Genomic DNA, 19,026 nt, shown 5'->3' with positions numbered 1-19,026 from the left:
TTTTCCCGCATCTACAATTTCCATTTTACGTCCAACGAATCCTTTCTTGCCCAGCACCTCAGATGGTGCTACAGGAGGTACGACAGACATGTTTGCCACACCGCCGCGAAATAAACAGACCCTTAGAGATTTAGCACTCCAACGTACACCCCAACTAGCGACATCCGACATGTTTAAAGAACAGCTTGTAGATTGTAGATACGACCCAGTACCAGGTAAACAGGACAAATTGCTCATATCATCACTACGTATACGACGAGCTACATTGTATTTAATGACGATACCAGGAATGGTTGAACACCTAGACAATATATATCGCTTTGTCCAAACAGGGCGAGGTCCAGAGAGTATTAACGAAGCTATGGAGTACCAGAAAGTGGATGTACAAAGACAACTACTCCGTTTTTTCATAAATTGCGTGATTAGGAACCAAGACAGGCCTGGGGCAGATCATGATACCATGCAAAAACTTGCCAAATGGGGTCAGAACATATCAGAAGAGAAACATGATAGGCAGGCGTGTATAATCGCCATGTATCGAAAGATCCGCAAGGAAGTAGAACGAATACATAAAGAAAGACGAGAAGCAGACAGAGTAGAATCAGAAGAAGAGGAGGAGCAAGACTCAGAACAATTAGAAACGATAGCTTACGTAGGTAGAGGAAGACCCCATAATAATACTAGAGGCTTTAATGATCCGATACGTCCAATACGTCCAGAATGTAATAGACATTTTCCAAACCCTATGTTAAATACAAGATCCCCGGAACACCTATTTCAAGCCGCTGATAAATCACTCCGAGATCGAAGGGGGTACCACATGCTCGATTCCATGGACGAACAAGAATTAGCCAGGTCAGCAGTACAATGGGCTGACAGTCCCAGCGAATACAATGATGATGTACTTGCACACACGTTTCTGAATCTTGACCCATACGAACAGCGTTTAGCTAGTATATACATGATTCAACACCTCCTTATATTATATAAAAGCCAACACTCCGATCCAGGACCCTTACCTGACATATTGACAGAAACTACTCACGAATACATGGAGAGGGTCAGGTACTGATTTGATTAAAGAAATTCTAGAATTTCGAAACCAGTATATAGCGTTCGTGTGTCCAGAACACGTTCCAGTTCCCATCATGGGAAGAAAAATGTATCACATAGATAGACAGAACCCGTTACGCGAAGTACACCCAATCAGAGGTGAAGGTAATAACTTTACACGCGTGTTTGTGTACACGCCTATAACTAAAATGGAATTATTAGACATGAAGAAAGTAGTACCCAGCCATGACAAGGATCCAGCAGGTTTCCACCGTGAGATAAGACATGTTACTCATGGGAGAGTATACCTACCCCGACATTATGAAAATATTAAAAGTCCTATTACCCGCCGGTGTTTATGAGAAACTCAAAGAAAAGGAATGGGAGGTGGGAGACCAAAAGATAGATTGGACAGCATTAGAAAACGAAGAAAGGGCCCGAGCTGCAGGAGCAGGGCTTGGGGAAAAGACTACAGCACTACCAGGATTACTAGTGCAGATACTGCCACGTTTATTAACTACGAAAAAGGAAGACTGGGGTGCAATATCAGCCTGTAAACAAAAGCCAGATGAAGACACTAGTGATTTCTATTCCCGATTTGAAAAATGTTTTGGTATAAATAGTGGCATAAAAGCCAGTAGTGAGTCATATCCACATCTGTTTGTGACAAAATTAGTTGAAAATTCTCTGCTGCAAGTCAAGAATAGAGTATTGAAATTCGAAAGTACCTGGCAAGGTAATACCCCATCACAGATGTTACAGATGTTACAATATCACCACAATAGAATTAGAGAAGAACAAGAACATGAACAAAGACGTATGAAAGATACAAAAATGAAAATGCTTGTTGCACAGTCAGTTCCAGCTGATGGTCATCAAAAGGGTGATTCCGCAGGTCCAACGAAAGGGACATGCAACTATTGTAAACAACAAGGTCATTATATACACGATTGTCCAGTCCTGAAACATAATATTGCTACAGGTAGAACCCAGGAAAGACCACGTCCACCTAGACAGGATCAGAATCCACAACAAATCCCTCAACATGTACAACTTAGGTCAGCTCCGCAACAACTAGCTCCGCAACAGGCAGCTCCACAACAGACCGTAGCACCACCACAAGCGCAGCCTATTGCTGCAACACAAGCAACGACACAGCAGATGTATCAGTATGCACAAGCAGATTATCCCGATTATCAGCGATACACATGAAATAGCCTAGAGAGGGAAGTCGGCTTACCCCTTATCGAGGTTCCTGTAGACCAAGAGGGACCTTATGTACATAGTGAACTATTAGGGGAAGACAGAAAGTTTTTACTTGATACAGGGGCAAGCAGAACAACTATACGACGCAGTGAAGTTCCAGGGGCACCCCTCTCAGGCTCACAGAATATTTCCCTTGGATTCTCAGGAAAACCTATAATCAATGATGTAACACAACCTCTTCCACTCACGGTTGGTCCATTGACACGTACTACAGATTTATTGCTTACTAAATCATGTCCAGAAAACTTGTTAGGTATAAAAACATTGAAAGCTCTAGGAGCCATAATATGTTGTTCTCCGGAAGGAGTACGACTATTTTTACGTGACTTTAAAGGTCACTACGTGTCCAGAGACATGGATCACCGACTGCAGAATTTACCTACACATTTATGGGCACAAGGCCCCACTGATGTTGGTTGCATGAATATTACACCATATCGTGTCACACTAAAAACAGGAGTAGTACTACCACGAATGCGACAATACAAGTTACCACCAGATGCTGTTGTGGCTTTGCTGCAAATAATTGACGAGCTCATTGCACAAGGAGTGGTTGTCGAAACCGACTCCAATCTATGTAATTCCCTGATAATTCCGATTCTTAAAAGAACGGATCCAAAAGCACCACCAGTATATCGATTAGTTATTGATCTGCGCGAACTAAATAAATGTATTGTACCACAATACCCTGTGGTCCCAGATATCTCTTCATTACTCACAGCCATAGATTCAGAAGCAACGTTCTTCACTGTAATTGATCTCAAGAATGCTTTCTTTAGCGTCCCAATAGATCCGGAAAGTCAATATCTGTTCGGATTCAGTTTAAATGGACGAAGTTTTAAATTCACACGCGCACCTCAAGGATTTACAGAAAGCCCCAGCATCTATAGCCAAGCACTGAAACGAGAACTTGACAGTATCCACATGCCAGTTAACACTGCTTTGCTTCAATATGTCGATGATCTGCTGATCACCGCCCGAAGCGAACCTGAATGTGAAAAAGCGTCACTGACGGTTTTAAAATTTCTGGCCGACAAAGGGCACAAGGTGTCCCCTTCTAAGCTGCAATTCTGTGTCCAGCGAGTTGTTTACCTTGGGCACTCGCTGTCCAAGGAGGGAAGGCAGCTTACACCTGATCGCATCTAGTTAATTGCTAACATGCCACCACCCAAGACACAAAAGGAGGTGCGGGCTTTTATAGGCCTCACTTCATACTGTAGGCAGTGGATCCCCCAATATGCATTTCTAGCAAAACCACTCGTCCAGTTGACAACACAGGAGGCAGCCACATCGACTGTCCTCCCTTGGACTCCAGAACATACACATGCCTTTGAAAGCTTAAAGAAAGCTTTATGCCAAGCACCTGTTTTAGCAACACCATGTTACAGTAAACAGTTTACACTCTTTGTTACAGAACGCGATGGTACTGCCTTGTCAGTACTCACTCAGGAACAAGCAGGATCACACAAACCATGTGCTTATTTCTCTAGTACATTAGATCCAGTAGCTCAGGCTCTTCCTGCGTGCCTGAAATCGGTGGCAGCAACAGCTTTAGCAATCAGACAAAGCGATGCCATAGTGTTAGGACACCAATTGACAGTACAAGTACCACACGCAGTAGAGGTTCTCTTGAACCGCACACAAACACAACACTTGACTATAGCGAGACTCACTGGTTACGAATTGACATTGTTTCAGCCACACATAGACATCAGACGTTGTAATACGTTAAATCCTGCCACACTGTTGCCAGTGGGCGGAACAGATCCATTGGCACATGATTGTGTCGAAGTCATTACTATCACGACGAAACCCAGACAAGACTTGACAGATATCCCTTTGTCAGATCCAGACTTGACATTGTATGTAGATGGGTCATGTATGAGAACAAGTACAGGAGAGTTAGTGGCTGCTTACGCAGTTACAACAGACACTGAAGTCATTGAAACAAATTGTATTAACACTTTGTCAGCTCAAGCCGTAGAGCTCATCGCTCTGACACAAGCCTGTATTCGAGCCAAAGATAAGAAAGTCAACATATACACAGATTCACGTTATGCATTCGGAGTCGTCCATGACTTCGGTGTACTGTGGCGAGAGAGAGGTTATTTAACTTCTCACGGTGCCCACATCCAACACGGACCCTTCATTCAAGCCCTATTAGACGCGATTCATCTACCTACTGCAATATCGATTATGAAATGCAAAGCCCATACAAAAGTTACCGATATCATTTCTCAGGGTAATGACCTAGCTGACAGAACAGCTAAACAGACTGCTCAGAATCAGACTCACACAACTGACGCGACAAAGACAATAGTTCCGACACTAACACATTGCATGACAGTTAAGGATCCCGCCCTTGATGTAATTGACATACAGACACATGCTACACCAGAAGAAATAAAGAAATGGACTGAATTAGGAGGGATCCAAACGGATCAAGGATGGATGACGAAGGAAAAATCTATATGGTTTCTTCCCGACTCTATGGTTCAAGTCATCATTAACACGATACATAGTCCAGCGCACCTAGGAGAAAAAGCTATGCTAGACAGCATTCAACACATCTGGTTTAACAAACATTTACGAGCCGCAGCTAAACAGAAAGTACGTACCTGTATGATATGTTGTCAGTTTAATCCAGGTAAAAGCATCCCCGTAGAGCAGGGTGGATTTCAACCTCCCGATCATGCTTTTGAAGCTCTCCAGATGGATTATATCCAGATGGAACGATGTCGAGGATTCAAATATGTTCTCGTAGTTGTCTGTGCTCTTTCCCGTTGGACAGAAGCCTACCCGGTTTCAGATTACACTGCCTCGACTACTGCCAAACAGTTAGTTCGAGAATTCTTCCCACGGTACGGTTTACCACGTGTTGTCTACTCAGATAACGGCCAGCCATTCTCATCCGAACTAATGAAACACGTTTCCCTTTTGTTAGGCTACCAATGGAAATTCCACTGTGTCCGACATCCCGAGGCAGCAGGTCTCGTGGAACGCCATAATCAAACTCTGAAAATTAGATTGTCCAAAATATGTAGGGAAAAAGGTGTCGATTGGATAGTAGCCTTACCAGTTGCGCTCTTTTACATGAGAATGGTAGCACATTCTCGAACAGGGCTATCCCCGTACGAGGTGATCTTCGGTAGACCACCAAATATGTGGGGGACGCCTATACCTCGCAAAATCACTGATGTTGACTGTAATATGCTGACAGATTACCTGGCTTCCTTGATGTCTGCACTACAATCTTGTCGTTCACAGGTAGCTGCAGCTTTTCCCGATAATACTGAGGTGAAGCCCCATGACGTGGTTCCAGGCGACCTGGTTCTGGTCCGGAATTTCGACCGGAAGACCCAACTGGAGCCTAGATGGAAATCGCCAAAATTGGTTCTACTAACCACAAGGACAGCCGTGAAGATCGAGGGACGTAAAGGGTGGTTGCACTCGAGTCATATCAAGAAATTTTATGGACTACCATCTAGTGTGAACGCTCAGCCCTGCATTCCCTCACAGACAGACTCAAAGCTCCCCTTGGTTGAACTAACAAACACTGAACTTTATAAACTGAAGTTAAGGTCTAGTAAGTCAGACAATTTGATTGTTTAAGTCCTCTCCAAGGTGAATCGGTTGAATTTGTCTCTGACATGTATCCTCTAGACCGGAATAGAGAAAGAAATCAACAGATGCAGCTTAAAAAGCATGCGTATTGTAAATCACTTCGTAGTCACTGCACAGTAACATTATTAATTTTGTTTTTTCTAAGTCTTCTGATCATCATTTCCAGCATACTATTGCACATGTATTACCCTATTCTTAAGCGTGCTTACAATGTTACGGCAGAACATTCTTTTAGCGAATTACCTCCGCATGAGTTGTCCTATAGATTTGCGCTGCGCAACAACACATTCATTAGTATGTTACATCATTCCCATCAGACCAGCAATGCCACGAATTGTTGGATATGTGGCCGACTCCCTCCCTATCAGAACTATAAGGGAGTTTTGCCCCTCTTTCCATATCCGTTCACACACAATGGCTCCTGTGGAGCATGGTTTAGTTTGATTAATTCCCTAGATTCAAATTCCGCAGTTTATCAAGACAACTGGGTATGGGGAAACCTGAACCTAGTTTTGCTTAAAGTCTGCTACCCTAACAAGGAGGGACTTCCCAAAAGAACAGGAACTGATCTAGAAAATGAAGTATATGGATTAGGTAATTTTACACTTAACCTCATGATCCTGAACGTTGAATCTGAAGCTACACCAATCTTGCCCGCCATGTCAGTATTCCCAGTAAAAGGGGAATTATGTGTAAGAAAGAATGGTTCCATACACATGGGCCATAGTAAATGCACCACTGTAATAAAATTCAGTGATCAAGGCAAGTCTACATTTAGAGCTTCCCGTCATTCCTACTTCATATGTGGCCAGACCGCATATATACGTCTACCTCTAGATTGGGATGGTACCTGTTACATAGCATTCCTTCTGCCACCTGTTTTCCTAGCTCCTCCTGATTATCATAGAAATACCCATTTAGTACACAATAGACAGCAGAGAGATCTCCCAATTGTCGATTACACTGAAACGGCATGGGAGCAATACACAGATTTCAATAAAGGTTTCTTTCCCTATATAGGTACAGTCACTAATAGTAAGCTGATACGTAGATTAACTAGAACCCTTGAAGCAGTAGTGAACGAGACTACTTCCGCCTTAGGCAATTTAACAGAAGAGCAGTCTGCTATGCGGATTGTTGTGCTTCAAAATCGTCTTGTCCTTGACGTCATCCTGGCCGATAGGGGCGGAGCTTGTAGGGTCATCGGATCAAGTTGCTGTGTTTTCATACCAGAAAATTCGCCGTCAGTATACAAAGCCATTGCTCGCCTTCATAAGATTGTGAGTCAGATACACCAGAATCCAGGCACCTGGACTTGGTCTGGTTGGTTTTGGAGCGTGTTGTCCGCCTGGGGATGGAGAATCCTATCCTTCCTAGGTATTGGCTTTCTCATACTATTCAGTTGCTGCTTATGCCTACAATGTGGGCCAGCGATTTGTGGTCTGTGTGCCACATCGTGTATCCCACATCCAAGTTTTCGTTCAAGATCCCGGAAGAAGAAAGAAGAACAAATGATGCTATATGAACAGATCGATGGATTGATGAAGATCGATATCTCCTGAGGGTCCGTAGGGGACAAGGAGGGAATGAGGAAATATGAATTTTGTGATCAGTTATGTCCCCTATCGTAGACCCCAACGGCTCCATGTGCATGCTATAAGTACATGTATGTTCCCTCCAGTTCCAGTTTTGAAGACGCAAATACATGTGCGTCCACCGTCAACATGTCCTCTTTCAGATCCGCCATGAATGGGTCAGATATTCCATTCCTAAGTATGAAAGGCCACCGACTTTATGTGGTTCACTTTCCACATTTTACAGATTCAGGCGAGTAGGCCCTGAATTCTGTCATCAAGCCTTTTCCTGCCTTCTGCCTCTGAAAGCTCCAGTCTGAGCCTGCATCTGTATCCATGAACTTTGTCCTACTCCCTGCGCGGCTAACGGTGCCTGATCCAGCCTGTTGCCTGCCAAAAACTGCATTTCACCTTCAAGATTATCTGCTCCGCTCCTCATCCGATACATTCCTGTCTAGTAGTTTAGGTAAACATTCCTCCAGCTACCGTGCAAAGGGCCAGGCCTCGCTGTCCTCATGCAAGTAATTCATAGCCCCTGTTACCATGGAATATTCCTACCCCCTCGCATCTCATGTAGACACTTAGACGCTTGTACACGCACTAACAGTCAGTATAGAATAGATTCTATCCTAGAGACCTTTCCTTTTGGATAACACAGTTCTTTAAACATAGGATATTAGATATGATTTGGGATTAGGTTGACATGACCCCCCAGACTTCTGTCTCCACATGTAGAGCTAAATGTCAAGTCCCCTTCACCCTCTAGTTGCACGTCAATCACACGTCATGCGGCTGCGCACGCATCTCTGCCAAATATTTCTGCTGACATTGCAGGATTCTCTTATGGATCCACCCACTTGTGACATCATGTATAATGACGTTATCTTAGTTACGCCCATATGTCCACCTCTATTAGTTATGTATGCACATTTTATCTGTATTATCAGCTGTTACGGCTCTTGCATCTGTTTCACTGTAATGCATTTCCTATAAAACTGATTATCTGTCAATAATGTATGCCCTTCCTTCCTGAACTTTCGTGGTGATGGAATAGAAGCCTGCAATTCGAATTGTATTCCTTTGTATAGGAATAAAGCCTTTTAGAACCTCTAATACCACGGATTCTGCCTCTTATATTTACTGAGTTATTCTTACTAGACTTTACCGCATAAAAAATAGTACCGGTAATGAAATATTTACCACAAGGCACAGGGTCAAGACTGATTTGCATATGGCCAGGTCTAAACTGGGGTGGCATGGTGAGCAAAAGAATGATGGATTTAATCCAGATCTCTTGACTGGGGTGAATGTTTTGATTTGTTCTGCATTCCATCCATCAATTGTTTGTCTTTTGCTTTCTCGTCCTAAATGCGCCAGGTATGCCAAGATGTGGGTCCTGGGCTCACTGTGCCACTGGAATCAAGCTATCCTGGCTGAAGAGGGGTGAAACCCCGAAACCGGTCCTAGGATGCTTGTTTCCAGTCCAGGGAGGACCTGGCTTGGCAGTTCGGGCTGGACTGTTCCCATGAGGCACAGGGTCAAGACTGATTTGCATATGGCTGGGTTCAAACTGGAATGGCATGGTGAGCAAAAAAATGATGGATTTAGGCCCAGATCTCTGTACTGGGGTGAATGTATGACATTGTTCTGCATTCTGTCCATCAATTGTTGTTTTTGCATTTGTCACCCTGCGTGGGACGGGTATGCTCAGACGTGAGTCCCGTGCTTGCCATGCCACTGGAATCGAGCTATCCTGGCTGAAGAGGGGTGAAACCCCGAAACCGGTCCTAGGATGCTGGTTTCCAGTCCAGGGAGGACCTGGCTTGGCAGTTCGGGCTGGACTGTTCCCATGAGGCACAGGGTCAAGACTGATTTGCATATGGCTGGGTTCAAACTGGAATGGCATGGTGAGCAAAAAAATGATGGATTTAGGCCCAGATCTCTGTACTGGGGTGAATGTATGACATTGTTCTGCATTCTGTCCATCAATTGTTGTTTTTGCATCTGACCCTGAGCGTGCCTCAGATGACCAGCCTATAGATGACCCAGCGGGAGCAAGGGCCAGCAGACCAGCCGAGCGAAGGTGACCCATGGCTAGTTGCTTTGCTGTGGGCATCTGGAAGGCCAGTATCAGACAGTCTCGCAACAAGGGGAGAGGGTGTTGTGCAAATGAGGAAAGCGTGGTCTGTCCCAGTGCTATGGCTCCCCTGTTCGCTGGTCAGCAACCGCAGACGTCAGCCACCCCCAATCCCAGTGCGTAGGCAAATTCGGGGGTTACTTTCAGTGCTCGGGGTGCCACAAGAGGGAGAAGGAAGTGGAGAGAGGGCTACCCCACCCCAGGCAATGACAATGTGAGGGTGGAGTGCCCATACACAGTGCGCAGATTAGGCCAATGAAACCCACAGACAATGGGTGAGTCCCTTGCAAATGCAATGGTCAGCAACGTGTTCAACTGAGGCCGCTGCTGCGGTATAAGCCCGACAGCATCAAATGAAACCATCACCTGGGGACTGGGAGGCCCTGTATTGCAGGAGAGATCGCACAACCCAGTGGGGGGAAAGTCAGAGTCATACGGCTTTCCGACCACCATTGTATGCCAAGGTCTGATTTGGGCAGGACCCCACAGGTTCTGCTCACGTCAGCCAGAAGGGGGCCTAGGCACGACACCACCCTCGTGCCTCCGCTCACTCCCCAGCCTGTTTGCTCGTAGCTAGGTCTCAACATTGCTCCGCAATCGCTGGTCTCTGCCACCACCAGGGGAGTCCTCCACAGGGCGCAGGACAGCAAGCACAGCTACAGCTTCTGTTGCCGTCTGTGCCACAGAGACCAGGTCGAAGAAGGAGAAAGGCTCTCCCCAGGATGCAGCACCACCCCCTTGTCAGTGAGCGATCACAACCAGGACGCCACGGGGCCCTCCGTGGCTCTAACGGGGAGCCAGCCTGCAGCGCCACTCTAAGCAGAAGGAGAAGATGGGGAACGCCAATGAGGGCCCTAATTGATGCAGCAAACTTCTGGCCAGAGGGATCCATGTCCTGGTAGCTGATGTCTGCAGGCGGTGCGTCCCCCAATCGGAGGCGGGCAAGTCCGTAAGTCTTGGCGCTGCAGGCCGCTCATGCCCGCAGCAGGCTGGGCCTCACCACATCTCCAGTCAGCAATTAAAAAGGCTGCAGAGATGTTGGAAGTTAATTTACCCTCCAAGGAAACAAAAGCCAACATCCTTAATGAGATACGGCATATGGCGTCACACACCATGGAGCCCTTGCTCTGCTTTAATGAGCTTTACCAGAACCAATCCTTTGGTATTTGGGAAAAGCCCACTACTTCCTCCGCAGTACACAAACCAGTTGTAAGGCGCTGCAGACGTCCCCTGGGGACCCAGTACTCTTGTCTTCACATCCATCATCGGAAAGCCTTGTAATACAAGCCTCTTTCTCTTCCAAACTGTTGCCAGGTGGCTCCCCCCCCCTTTCCCCTCCCCCCACTCCCTCGGCTAAGGAGTCTGAAAAATGAAACCGGCTGTGTGGAAGGTGTTCCCAGCTGGGGAGAAGAGCCCTAAAATGCCTCAATGGCACTTCTCTTTTTGGCCGATCTGTTCATGCCCTTTGGAATGCAACAAAAACTGTTCTTTGTAATCTGCCAGACCAGATGCAAACAATTTTTTCCGAACTGATAGGAGATGACCAAACAGCAGCTAAACAATTAATATATAATCTGGCCTGAATACAGCAAACTGTGTTGCAAGAGTTATAGGGAAATCTATGTCTCTACATTGCTGCAAACGTTGGATTTTCCCAAGATGTCCAGACTACTCTCATGCATCTCCCTTTCGATGGTTCTCGCTTCTTTGGAGTAAAATATGAAGAAATTCAAGGACATTAACCCCTTCGGTGCTCATGACGGAATGGTTCCGTCATGACCCACGGTTGAGCTGTGCTCATGACGGAACCATTCCGTCATGACCCCGCCCGCGCAAGATTCCGCCAGCACAGCGGCGGAATCTGCGCAGCATCGAAGGGGTTAAGGCCACAGCCAGATCACTGGGCCTACAAACTCAACCAAGGGATTAATGTCAGTTTAGGAAGTTCTAAAGCTTCTTTAGGGGCTTCTACTTTCGAGGTAGTCCGTACCAGTTCAGCAACAACAGCAGGCAAACCCACTAGATAGGAATTGTAAGGATGGGGAGCAAGGGAGAACACAAGCCCGCCCCCTTCCTCCTGCCTTATCCTCCTCCTCCCCTATAAAGGAGGTATGCCCTAATCCTCCAACAACCTCCCCTATAATCCCCCCGAACACCAGACAACCTGCATATCTTTCAGCAGGAAGCGTAAATCTTGCAAAAAAAAAGTGCAGTTGAATTGGTTCCACTGCAGGAACGGGGTCAGGGGTGCTACTCTCGCTACTTCCTGGTTCCAAAAAAGGATGTGTTTCATCCTATCCTAGATCTCAGCGTTCTGAACTGGTTCATCAAAAATGTAAAAGTTATAAAACGCTGTCCATAGCTCAGGTTCTGCTGGCTCTGGAAGTGGAAAACTGGATGATCTCAGTCAATCATCAGGATGTCTATTTACACATCCCTATCCTGCGGTCATACAGATGTATCTTCACTTTATGATGGGATCCAATCAATACCAGTTTGTGGTCCTTCCATTTGGTCTGACTTCTGCACCACCAGTCTTCACAAAGATGATTGCGGTGGTAGTGGTCCATCTCAGAAGGGCGGGCATCCCTTTATTCCCGTACCTGGACGACTGGCTCATCACAACCAACTCTCCAGAAGATGGTGTTACACCACCTGCAGAGAATGGCCACGTTACTGTTTGACCTGGTGCCTTCTCAGCGCAACCTGTTCATTGGAGCACTACTGGCCACCACATAGAGTCCAGGTCTTTCCCCCTGTGCAGAGGGTTCAGGATGTTCAGGCTGTGATTCTGATGTTTCAGAGTGGAGCGCATGTTCCAGTCCTGATGGTCTTCTGCCTGCTAGGTCTGCTAGCTTCCTGCATTCTGTGGTCACTCATGCACGCTGGCACATGAGGGCCCTCCAGTGCTGCCTCAGCATACAGTAGTTCCAACACAATGGAGATCTTCAAAGTTCGATCACGGTCTCCTGGAATGCTTTAGTGGATTTGCAGTGGTAGAGTGTGAAAGGCAATCTGTCTCAAGGAAAGCTGTTTCAACCCTGTAAAGTGTTAACAGTTATCACAGATGCCTCCATTCTAGGGTGGAGTGCTCACCTGTAGGAACTGGAGATCAGAAGCCTTTGATCTCTGGAGGTGCAGTTGTTCCACATCAATCTGATATAGTTACGGGCGATCCTGTTGCCCTCAATGTCTTCTTTCCTTCCCTTCTCTGCATGTTCGTTCAGATTTTGATGGACATATGACTCAGATGTGGTACATCAACAAGCAGGGGGAGTAAAGTTTCACCTTCTCTGCCCGGCAGCTCTAAGGCTCTGGTCCTGGGCTGGGCAACCACCAGTTTTGGCCAGTGTGCAAGTTGACATTCTCAGTCGGCGTCATCTTGCCAAACATGAGTGACATCTACATTCGACGGTAGTCTAACAAATCTTCAGCATCTGGGGAACTCCATTAGACCTCTTTGTCACTCACAAAGTACTCACTACCCGAAATTCTGTTCCCTCTAGTATTCATTTCAGGGAGCAACAGGTACACTGTTTGAAGTGGAACTTTCTGCCTAATTACACGTTTCCTCTCACAACTTGATTAAGATCTACCTCGTCTGGGCCAAAGTCATTCTGATAGTCCCAGTTTGGCCCCAAAGGGCATGGTACACAAATCTGATGCCCTTCTCCTTGTTCCCCCGCTCCGTCTCCCTCACAGGATAGACCGCCTCTCTCAATTGCAGGAGTAGGTTCTGCTTCCACCGTCTTGTCTGAAGATTGAGTGAGGTAACCATAGTTTTTTCTTTGCCTTCTGAAGTGGTGGATGTTATCTTAACTACCCGTAGACACTCCCCCAAAACGTTGTACTCTGGCAGATGGAATAAGTTCCGTCAAGTGGTGTTCAGACAATTCAGTTGACCCTCTTCAGGTCCAGCTGTCGGCCATTCTACGTTTCTCCCCATCTTTGGCTCAGCAATGGTGCACAGTGGGCAGTATTAAGGGCTGCTTATTGGCCTTGTCGGCCTTCTTCTGTTTGCCTGACCAGCCCTTTTATAATGCCCTAATGGGCCCTCAAACCTTTTCTTGCTTTTATAGTTATGTTCTGCATTTGAGCCGTTGCATAGTTGCTTGTTCTTCTTACTTTTAAGACTGTCTTAAGTTAATTGCTATCACGAAAGCTAGAAGTGTATGTCCGCTACAGCCATTGAGTGTGAAACCCTCTTTCACCTCTCATGTCTGGCAAGTTGGTACCAAGAAACAAGGCTGCATTCCTGCCAGAAGTGGTTACCCAATTATACCCAGGCCAATCAGTCACCCTTCTTTCCTCTGCCACTTCTCATGAAGGTAGAAGAGAGACTTAAAAGACTGGACTCCAAGAGAGAGATCAGCTTTTACGTGGTCAGAACACATGAATTCAGACCTGATGACTAGCTCTTTGTAGCCTACCAGAAGGTGTAAGGACTCATTCCACCAAAGCAAAATCATCTACCTCTATGCTGGTGCGAGGGTGCTGGTGGCAGATGGGTGAAAATCCCTAGAATGTGTTATGTCATTTAGAATGAATCATCAGGATTTTTCTTTTGAACTACCGAAGTTGCTCCCATGAACAGATTAGTTTATTGTGTCTGAGATTTAATTAAAAAAAATACCATTCTTAACTGCAATGTGGGCATGTGTGCTTCACAACAGCGTCTTTCATTTTCCGTTCTTTACCCCTTATACTGAGTATTGTCGGCTGCATTTTTATACATTTCTAACATAGCTCTGCTTTTACCTGTAACAACTACATGTGTCTGATAGTACTGTAAGTGTTTCTTCCAAAAATGTTTTGCTTTAAGCAAAATAGTTGTAATTAGTTTTATTTGAGATTATTGCAGTGCATCCTCTGATTATATGTATATATGTTTTATTGTAGGAGTAACCTGGTGGGTCCTACTTGGATGCAGCCAGACCGGCTTAGTCCAAGATCCTCACAGCCACCTCCACAAACATCAAAGGGACTACTTTACGCACCTCATTCTGAAATAAGTAGGCTACAATCCACTTATACTGCAGCTATCTCTGAAGGAAGAGGCCTCTTTTCACATCTCCAGGCACTAGAGCAGCTGGGTTTGCTACAGAAGGATGGTGAGTCAGTTCTGTCTACAAAGCGACAGATAGCCAGCTCTGCAGTAGAATCGCTCAGTCTGCCCCTGCAGACCAATACTGCCTCAGACTCTCAGCATGACTCTTTGTCCAAGCCCAGTACAAGCCAATACCAACGAAAACTTGATCGCATTGAGGCCCTGAAAGCCACAGCTGCGTCCCTATCCAATCGTGTGGAAAGTGAAGCCCGACAGTTGGCATGTGGTAGCATAAACTACAGCACAGCATGGAACACCAGGCTGGATGTTGTGAAGCCGTCTCATGACGATGAGCACTGGGCAAAACCAGTCAGCCCCCCTGTGCGTGAACGCTGTGAAGACACCTTTTCTGCCCGTATTCAAAAGATGTTGGACACCTGTGTAAGCCGTGCCACCTTTGATGATGACTTGCCTGGAGTTGGCAACCTACATGAGTTTAGAAAGCTTCCTCAGACACTCAGACCTCACAGTGCTGTGGCCAGCTTGGGAATAAGATCCATAAGTGGCCACCGAGATGTTGAAATTCCAATCCAACAGAAGCAAAAACAGCAGGACCCGCTGACCAAAGAACTTGCGATTAGAAGTCCAGAACGTCAAGTTGGTACACCCCATGAGTCGAGTGCTGGCTCTATTAGTGAGGGCCCCCTACTGAGTGAAGGGAGCCTTACAGAGAGTGATGGAGTTCCACTTGACCATTCCCCACCAAACATGGCTGAGGCTCTAAAAGGCCACGATTTCTGCGTTACTGTTGAAGACAAGCTCTTTGAGCCCCTGAAAGAATTCCAGAAGGAGGTGGAGAGTTACCAACCTTTGCCTCCCCAGGTTTGGTCCTCATCCCAGGGCCAGGGGTCATGGGAGGAGCTAGCAAAGGGAAGTCCACATAGCGTTATTAACATCTATGCTAAGTCCTTCCTCTACGGGAAAGGTGAGTGCACCAAGGAAACATAACGTTGCTGGTGTTAAGTGAAATGTCTTGTGTTAAGTATCTGAAAGTTATGTTTCTTTTTTTCTTTGGGTTTTTACATGTAAAGCCCTCAGTCTTTACGCTTGTGTTGTAATAGTGATATCGGAACATGGGTGTGTTTAGATCTGTACCTTGATGCATTTCTGACATGTATGCCCCTCTGTAGGTCTGTGTGTTTCCCAGTTATAATACTTTTTTGTGTTTTGCTTTTCTTTCTGAATGCTAGTTGCCCTGTTTAGGAAAGTGCCCCTTTTTGACATGGTCATCCCCATGTTTTTCCTGGTAATTGATGTGATTTTAACTGTAAGTGCACTGGGTTCCTGCTAACCAGGTTCCCAATGCCAGATCGCTTTCCCAAAACTGTTCAATTGTACCCCAATTGGCAATAGCTTTAGCACCTTTTATAAGTCCCTAGTAAATAGTACCTCTGGTACCTAGGGTCGGAGGTACTGAAGAGGATCCCTAAGGGCTGCAGCACATATTGTGCCACCCTAAGGGACCCCTCACGTAAGTCATGCAGAGTACCATTGCTGCGGAGTGTCTGGGTGCAGACCAAAGTGAAAACACTACATGGCACACAGCCTGTGTGCCATTCCTACAGACACTGCATGCAGTATAGGGAAGTCACCCCTACAGCAGGCCTTACAGCCTTAAGGCAGGGTGTGCTATACTACATGTGGGGGCATAACTGCATGAGCAGATATGCCCCTGTGCTATTCAGTTCCAAACTGCCCGTACAAGTGATCAGGAAAGCCATTTTAAAACATGTGCTGGACACTAGTAAAAACAAGTTCCCCAGCTACATAATGACTTCACTGAAACCAAAAATGTTGGGTATCAAACATCTTGTATTGATAAACTCACGCTGAATCCAACAATGGATTTATCAATACATGCACCCAGAGGGCACCTTAGATGTGCTCCCTGAAAACCTACTGACCACTAGTGTACTAGTTGACTGGTCTTAGCCAGCCTGCTACCACAACTAGTTTTTGACCCCAGGGGTTACGGCTTTGCTCCCAGAGAAACAAAGCCTGCTCTGACAGAGGGTGTTTGCACCCCTTCCCAATCGATGACCTACAAATTACCATCCCAATGCAGGGAGCTTCAAAGAGCCCACCTCCTTAGGTATGCAAATCTGGATTACCTCACAAGAGAGGACGCCTCGAAGTACCTCTGCACCCATCGCCTATGGAGAAGAGGACCAAAGGTGTACTCACGTCCCCGAGCATCGTGAGGCCGGAGTATCCCTGTTGGCTCAGCCCGACTGGCCTCCCAGGTCAAACCTGCTGCCTTTTTTCACAAAGACTTATCCCCATAGACTAACATTGGGCACCTGATGCTGTATTGCACCTCTGCACCCAGCTGCCCCAATGCCACCCGGTGTGACCTCTTGGTGCTGCCTTGAACCTTGCCCCATACTCGCCTTAAATCCAGGTATCTGAAAGAAACAGATATAGATTCCTTACCTTAGATTTACCCCCAGGCGTCAGACTGGATCTTGACAGTTTTTCGTCAGCAGAACCCCAGCGTGTCAAAAGGTGGCGTTGGTTGGCTCTGCTTTCGTTGTTTGTGTCGTGGTCGCCGGGATGACGTCGTGGTAGCTACTTAGACCCCGCCCTCGTGCGCTGCCGTCAGTTCTTTCTTTTTCCGTGCCAGCCAGCGTAGATCCGGAGAGAGCGGTACCACCAGTCACTTTTTGAATGACTTTTTTGCCAGCCTTTGTCGACACCGTTTTCGAGTCTTTGAATCCTGGTGCACGTCGGGGATACCCGGATTCAAGGCTTGCGGTTCCTGTAACCGACTGATGTCTGTAACGGATCTGCACTCCGTGTTCCTGTTCTGCCTGGAACGCAACTATGAACCCAAATCGTGCTCCGACTGCCGGACCATGAATCCGAAGTCTTTGCGGGAGCGGTCTCAAAAGCTTCTCGAGGCCAGGCAGCCGGCTCTGCGCCGTTCAAGGTCCCGGTCGTGTGGGAGGTTGAGGGACCGGTCGCGGAGCCACCAGCATCATTCATCTTCCAAGGCTTTGCACTCGGGGTCAGTTAAGTCGAAGCACAAGAAGAAGTCGAAGAAGCATCCTCGCTCTTCAACTTCTCCCCGTCCGTCGGGCGATGTGACGAGGGATGCTGGTGGTGCCCCTCCCGCGGCTGTGCGTGGGGAGCGTGAAGGGTCGACTCCGGTCTTCTCGGGACGCGGAGCGACCCCTGCCCAGCTTCGTCCATTTTACGAAACGATGCATGACATCTTTGGACTCGGCTGGAGGCCCTGGGCCTTCGATGCCAGCAGCTTCTGCCCCTGCGCCGCAGAGTCCCCTTGGATCCAGTCCTGGATCTGGGTCGGTGCCGGTTGACCTTGTGAGACCTCCCCCGGCGCTGATTCCACTGGCACCATGTCCGCAAACGGCGTCTGCTTTGTCCACAGCCGACGCCGACCCCAGCCTCCACCTCGATGTAGACATGGAGCCGGACAGATGCCGGATCCGACGCTGATGGGTACTTTTGTGCCCTTGTTCTACCCTAGTTCTTTTAGACCAGATTGGCAGCCAGAAGAGGGAGATGAGGACTGGGAGGGGTCTGGTGACCCTCTAACTGACCAGTTTGGATATGAACCGGACTGGAGAGAGGAATATGGGGAAGCCAGTGGTCTGGATACCTCACCAGACCTTTGCATATTGTCTCCTCCTACCGTGGCTACGGAGGAAGGAGCGTCTTACGCCATGGTGTTGCGTAGGGCGGCCGAGGATCTCCACCTTGATCTACCTACTGAGGCAGTCAGGACTAACCTCCTAACAGAGGTGCTTCAACCGGCAGCAAGCTCTTCGGAGCCCCTGCTTCCGTTTAATGAAGCCCTCATTGACATCCTTTTGGGTACCTGGTCCAGGCCCAACACAGGGGCTCCTGTGGATAGGATGATTGGCCGACGCCACCGCCCAGCTCCGGGCAGCCATCTGTTTGAGGCATGTGAGCTGTAGATCACATGCTTTGCATAAGATCGCCATCTAGTGTTGGGTACGGATGTTTGCACTTTGTTTTTCTGGAAGAAGTTTTCCCTAGTCACGAGGTAGGGGACTCCTCCCTCAGGTGATAGTGCGCATAATCATCGACTCCAATTTTCAGATTGTTTTTTTCTGCCATCGGGTTCGTATGTAACTCGCTGCGCTCCGGTTCGACGTCGATCCTTTGGTCCTTCTCGGCACGTATCACATTCACATTCAACGGTATTGTTTCCGATCACATTTGTCTTTCTTCGCGGATCGTGATTCCTAAAGCCAATTTCGATCAGAGAGCTCTTGGTA

At 47.1% G+C, this 19,026-nt stretch overlaps 1 protein-coding gene across 1 annotated transcript in view; it reads left to right on the top strand.

Moving 5' to 3' along the window:
* The window catches only part of CEP350 (centrosomal protein 350), a 1,602,561-nt gene that overhangs the window by 297,571 nt on the left and 1,285,964 nt on the right, over window positions 1-19,026 (top strand). The window contains exon 12 of the mRNA XM_085601771.1: window positions 14,554-15,686. Within this exon, the coding sequence (XP_085457897.1) occupies window positions 14,554-15,686 (1,133 nt within the window). The remainder of the gene's footprint in view (window positions 1-14,553; window positions 15,687-19,026) is intronic.

Source organism: Triturus cristatus, chromosome 4_2 (assembly GCF_964204655.1).
Source record: "Triturus cristatus chromosome 4_2, aTriCri1.1, whole genome shotgun sequence".
Lineage (NCBI taxonomy): Eukaryota > Metazoa > Chordata > Amphibia > Caudata > Salamandridae > Triturus > Triturus cristatus.
Note: the sequence above shows the minus strand (reverse complement) of the source record. Positions and strands in the feature narration are given on the sequence as shown.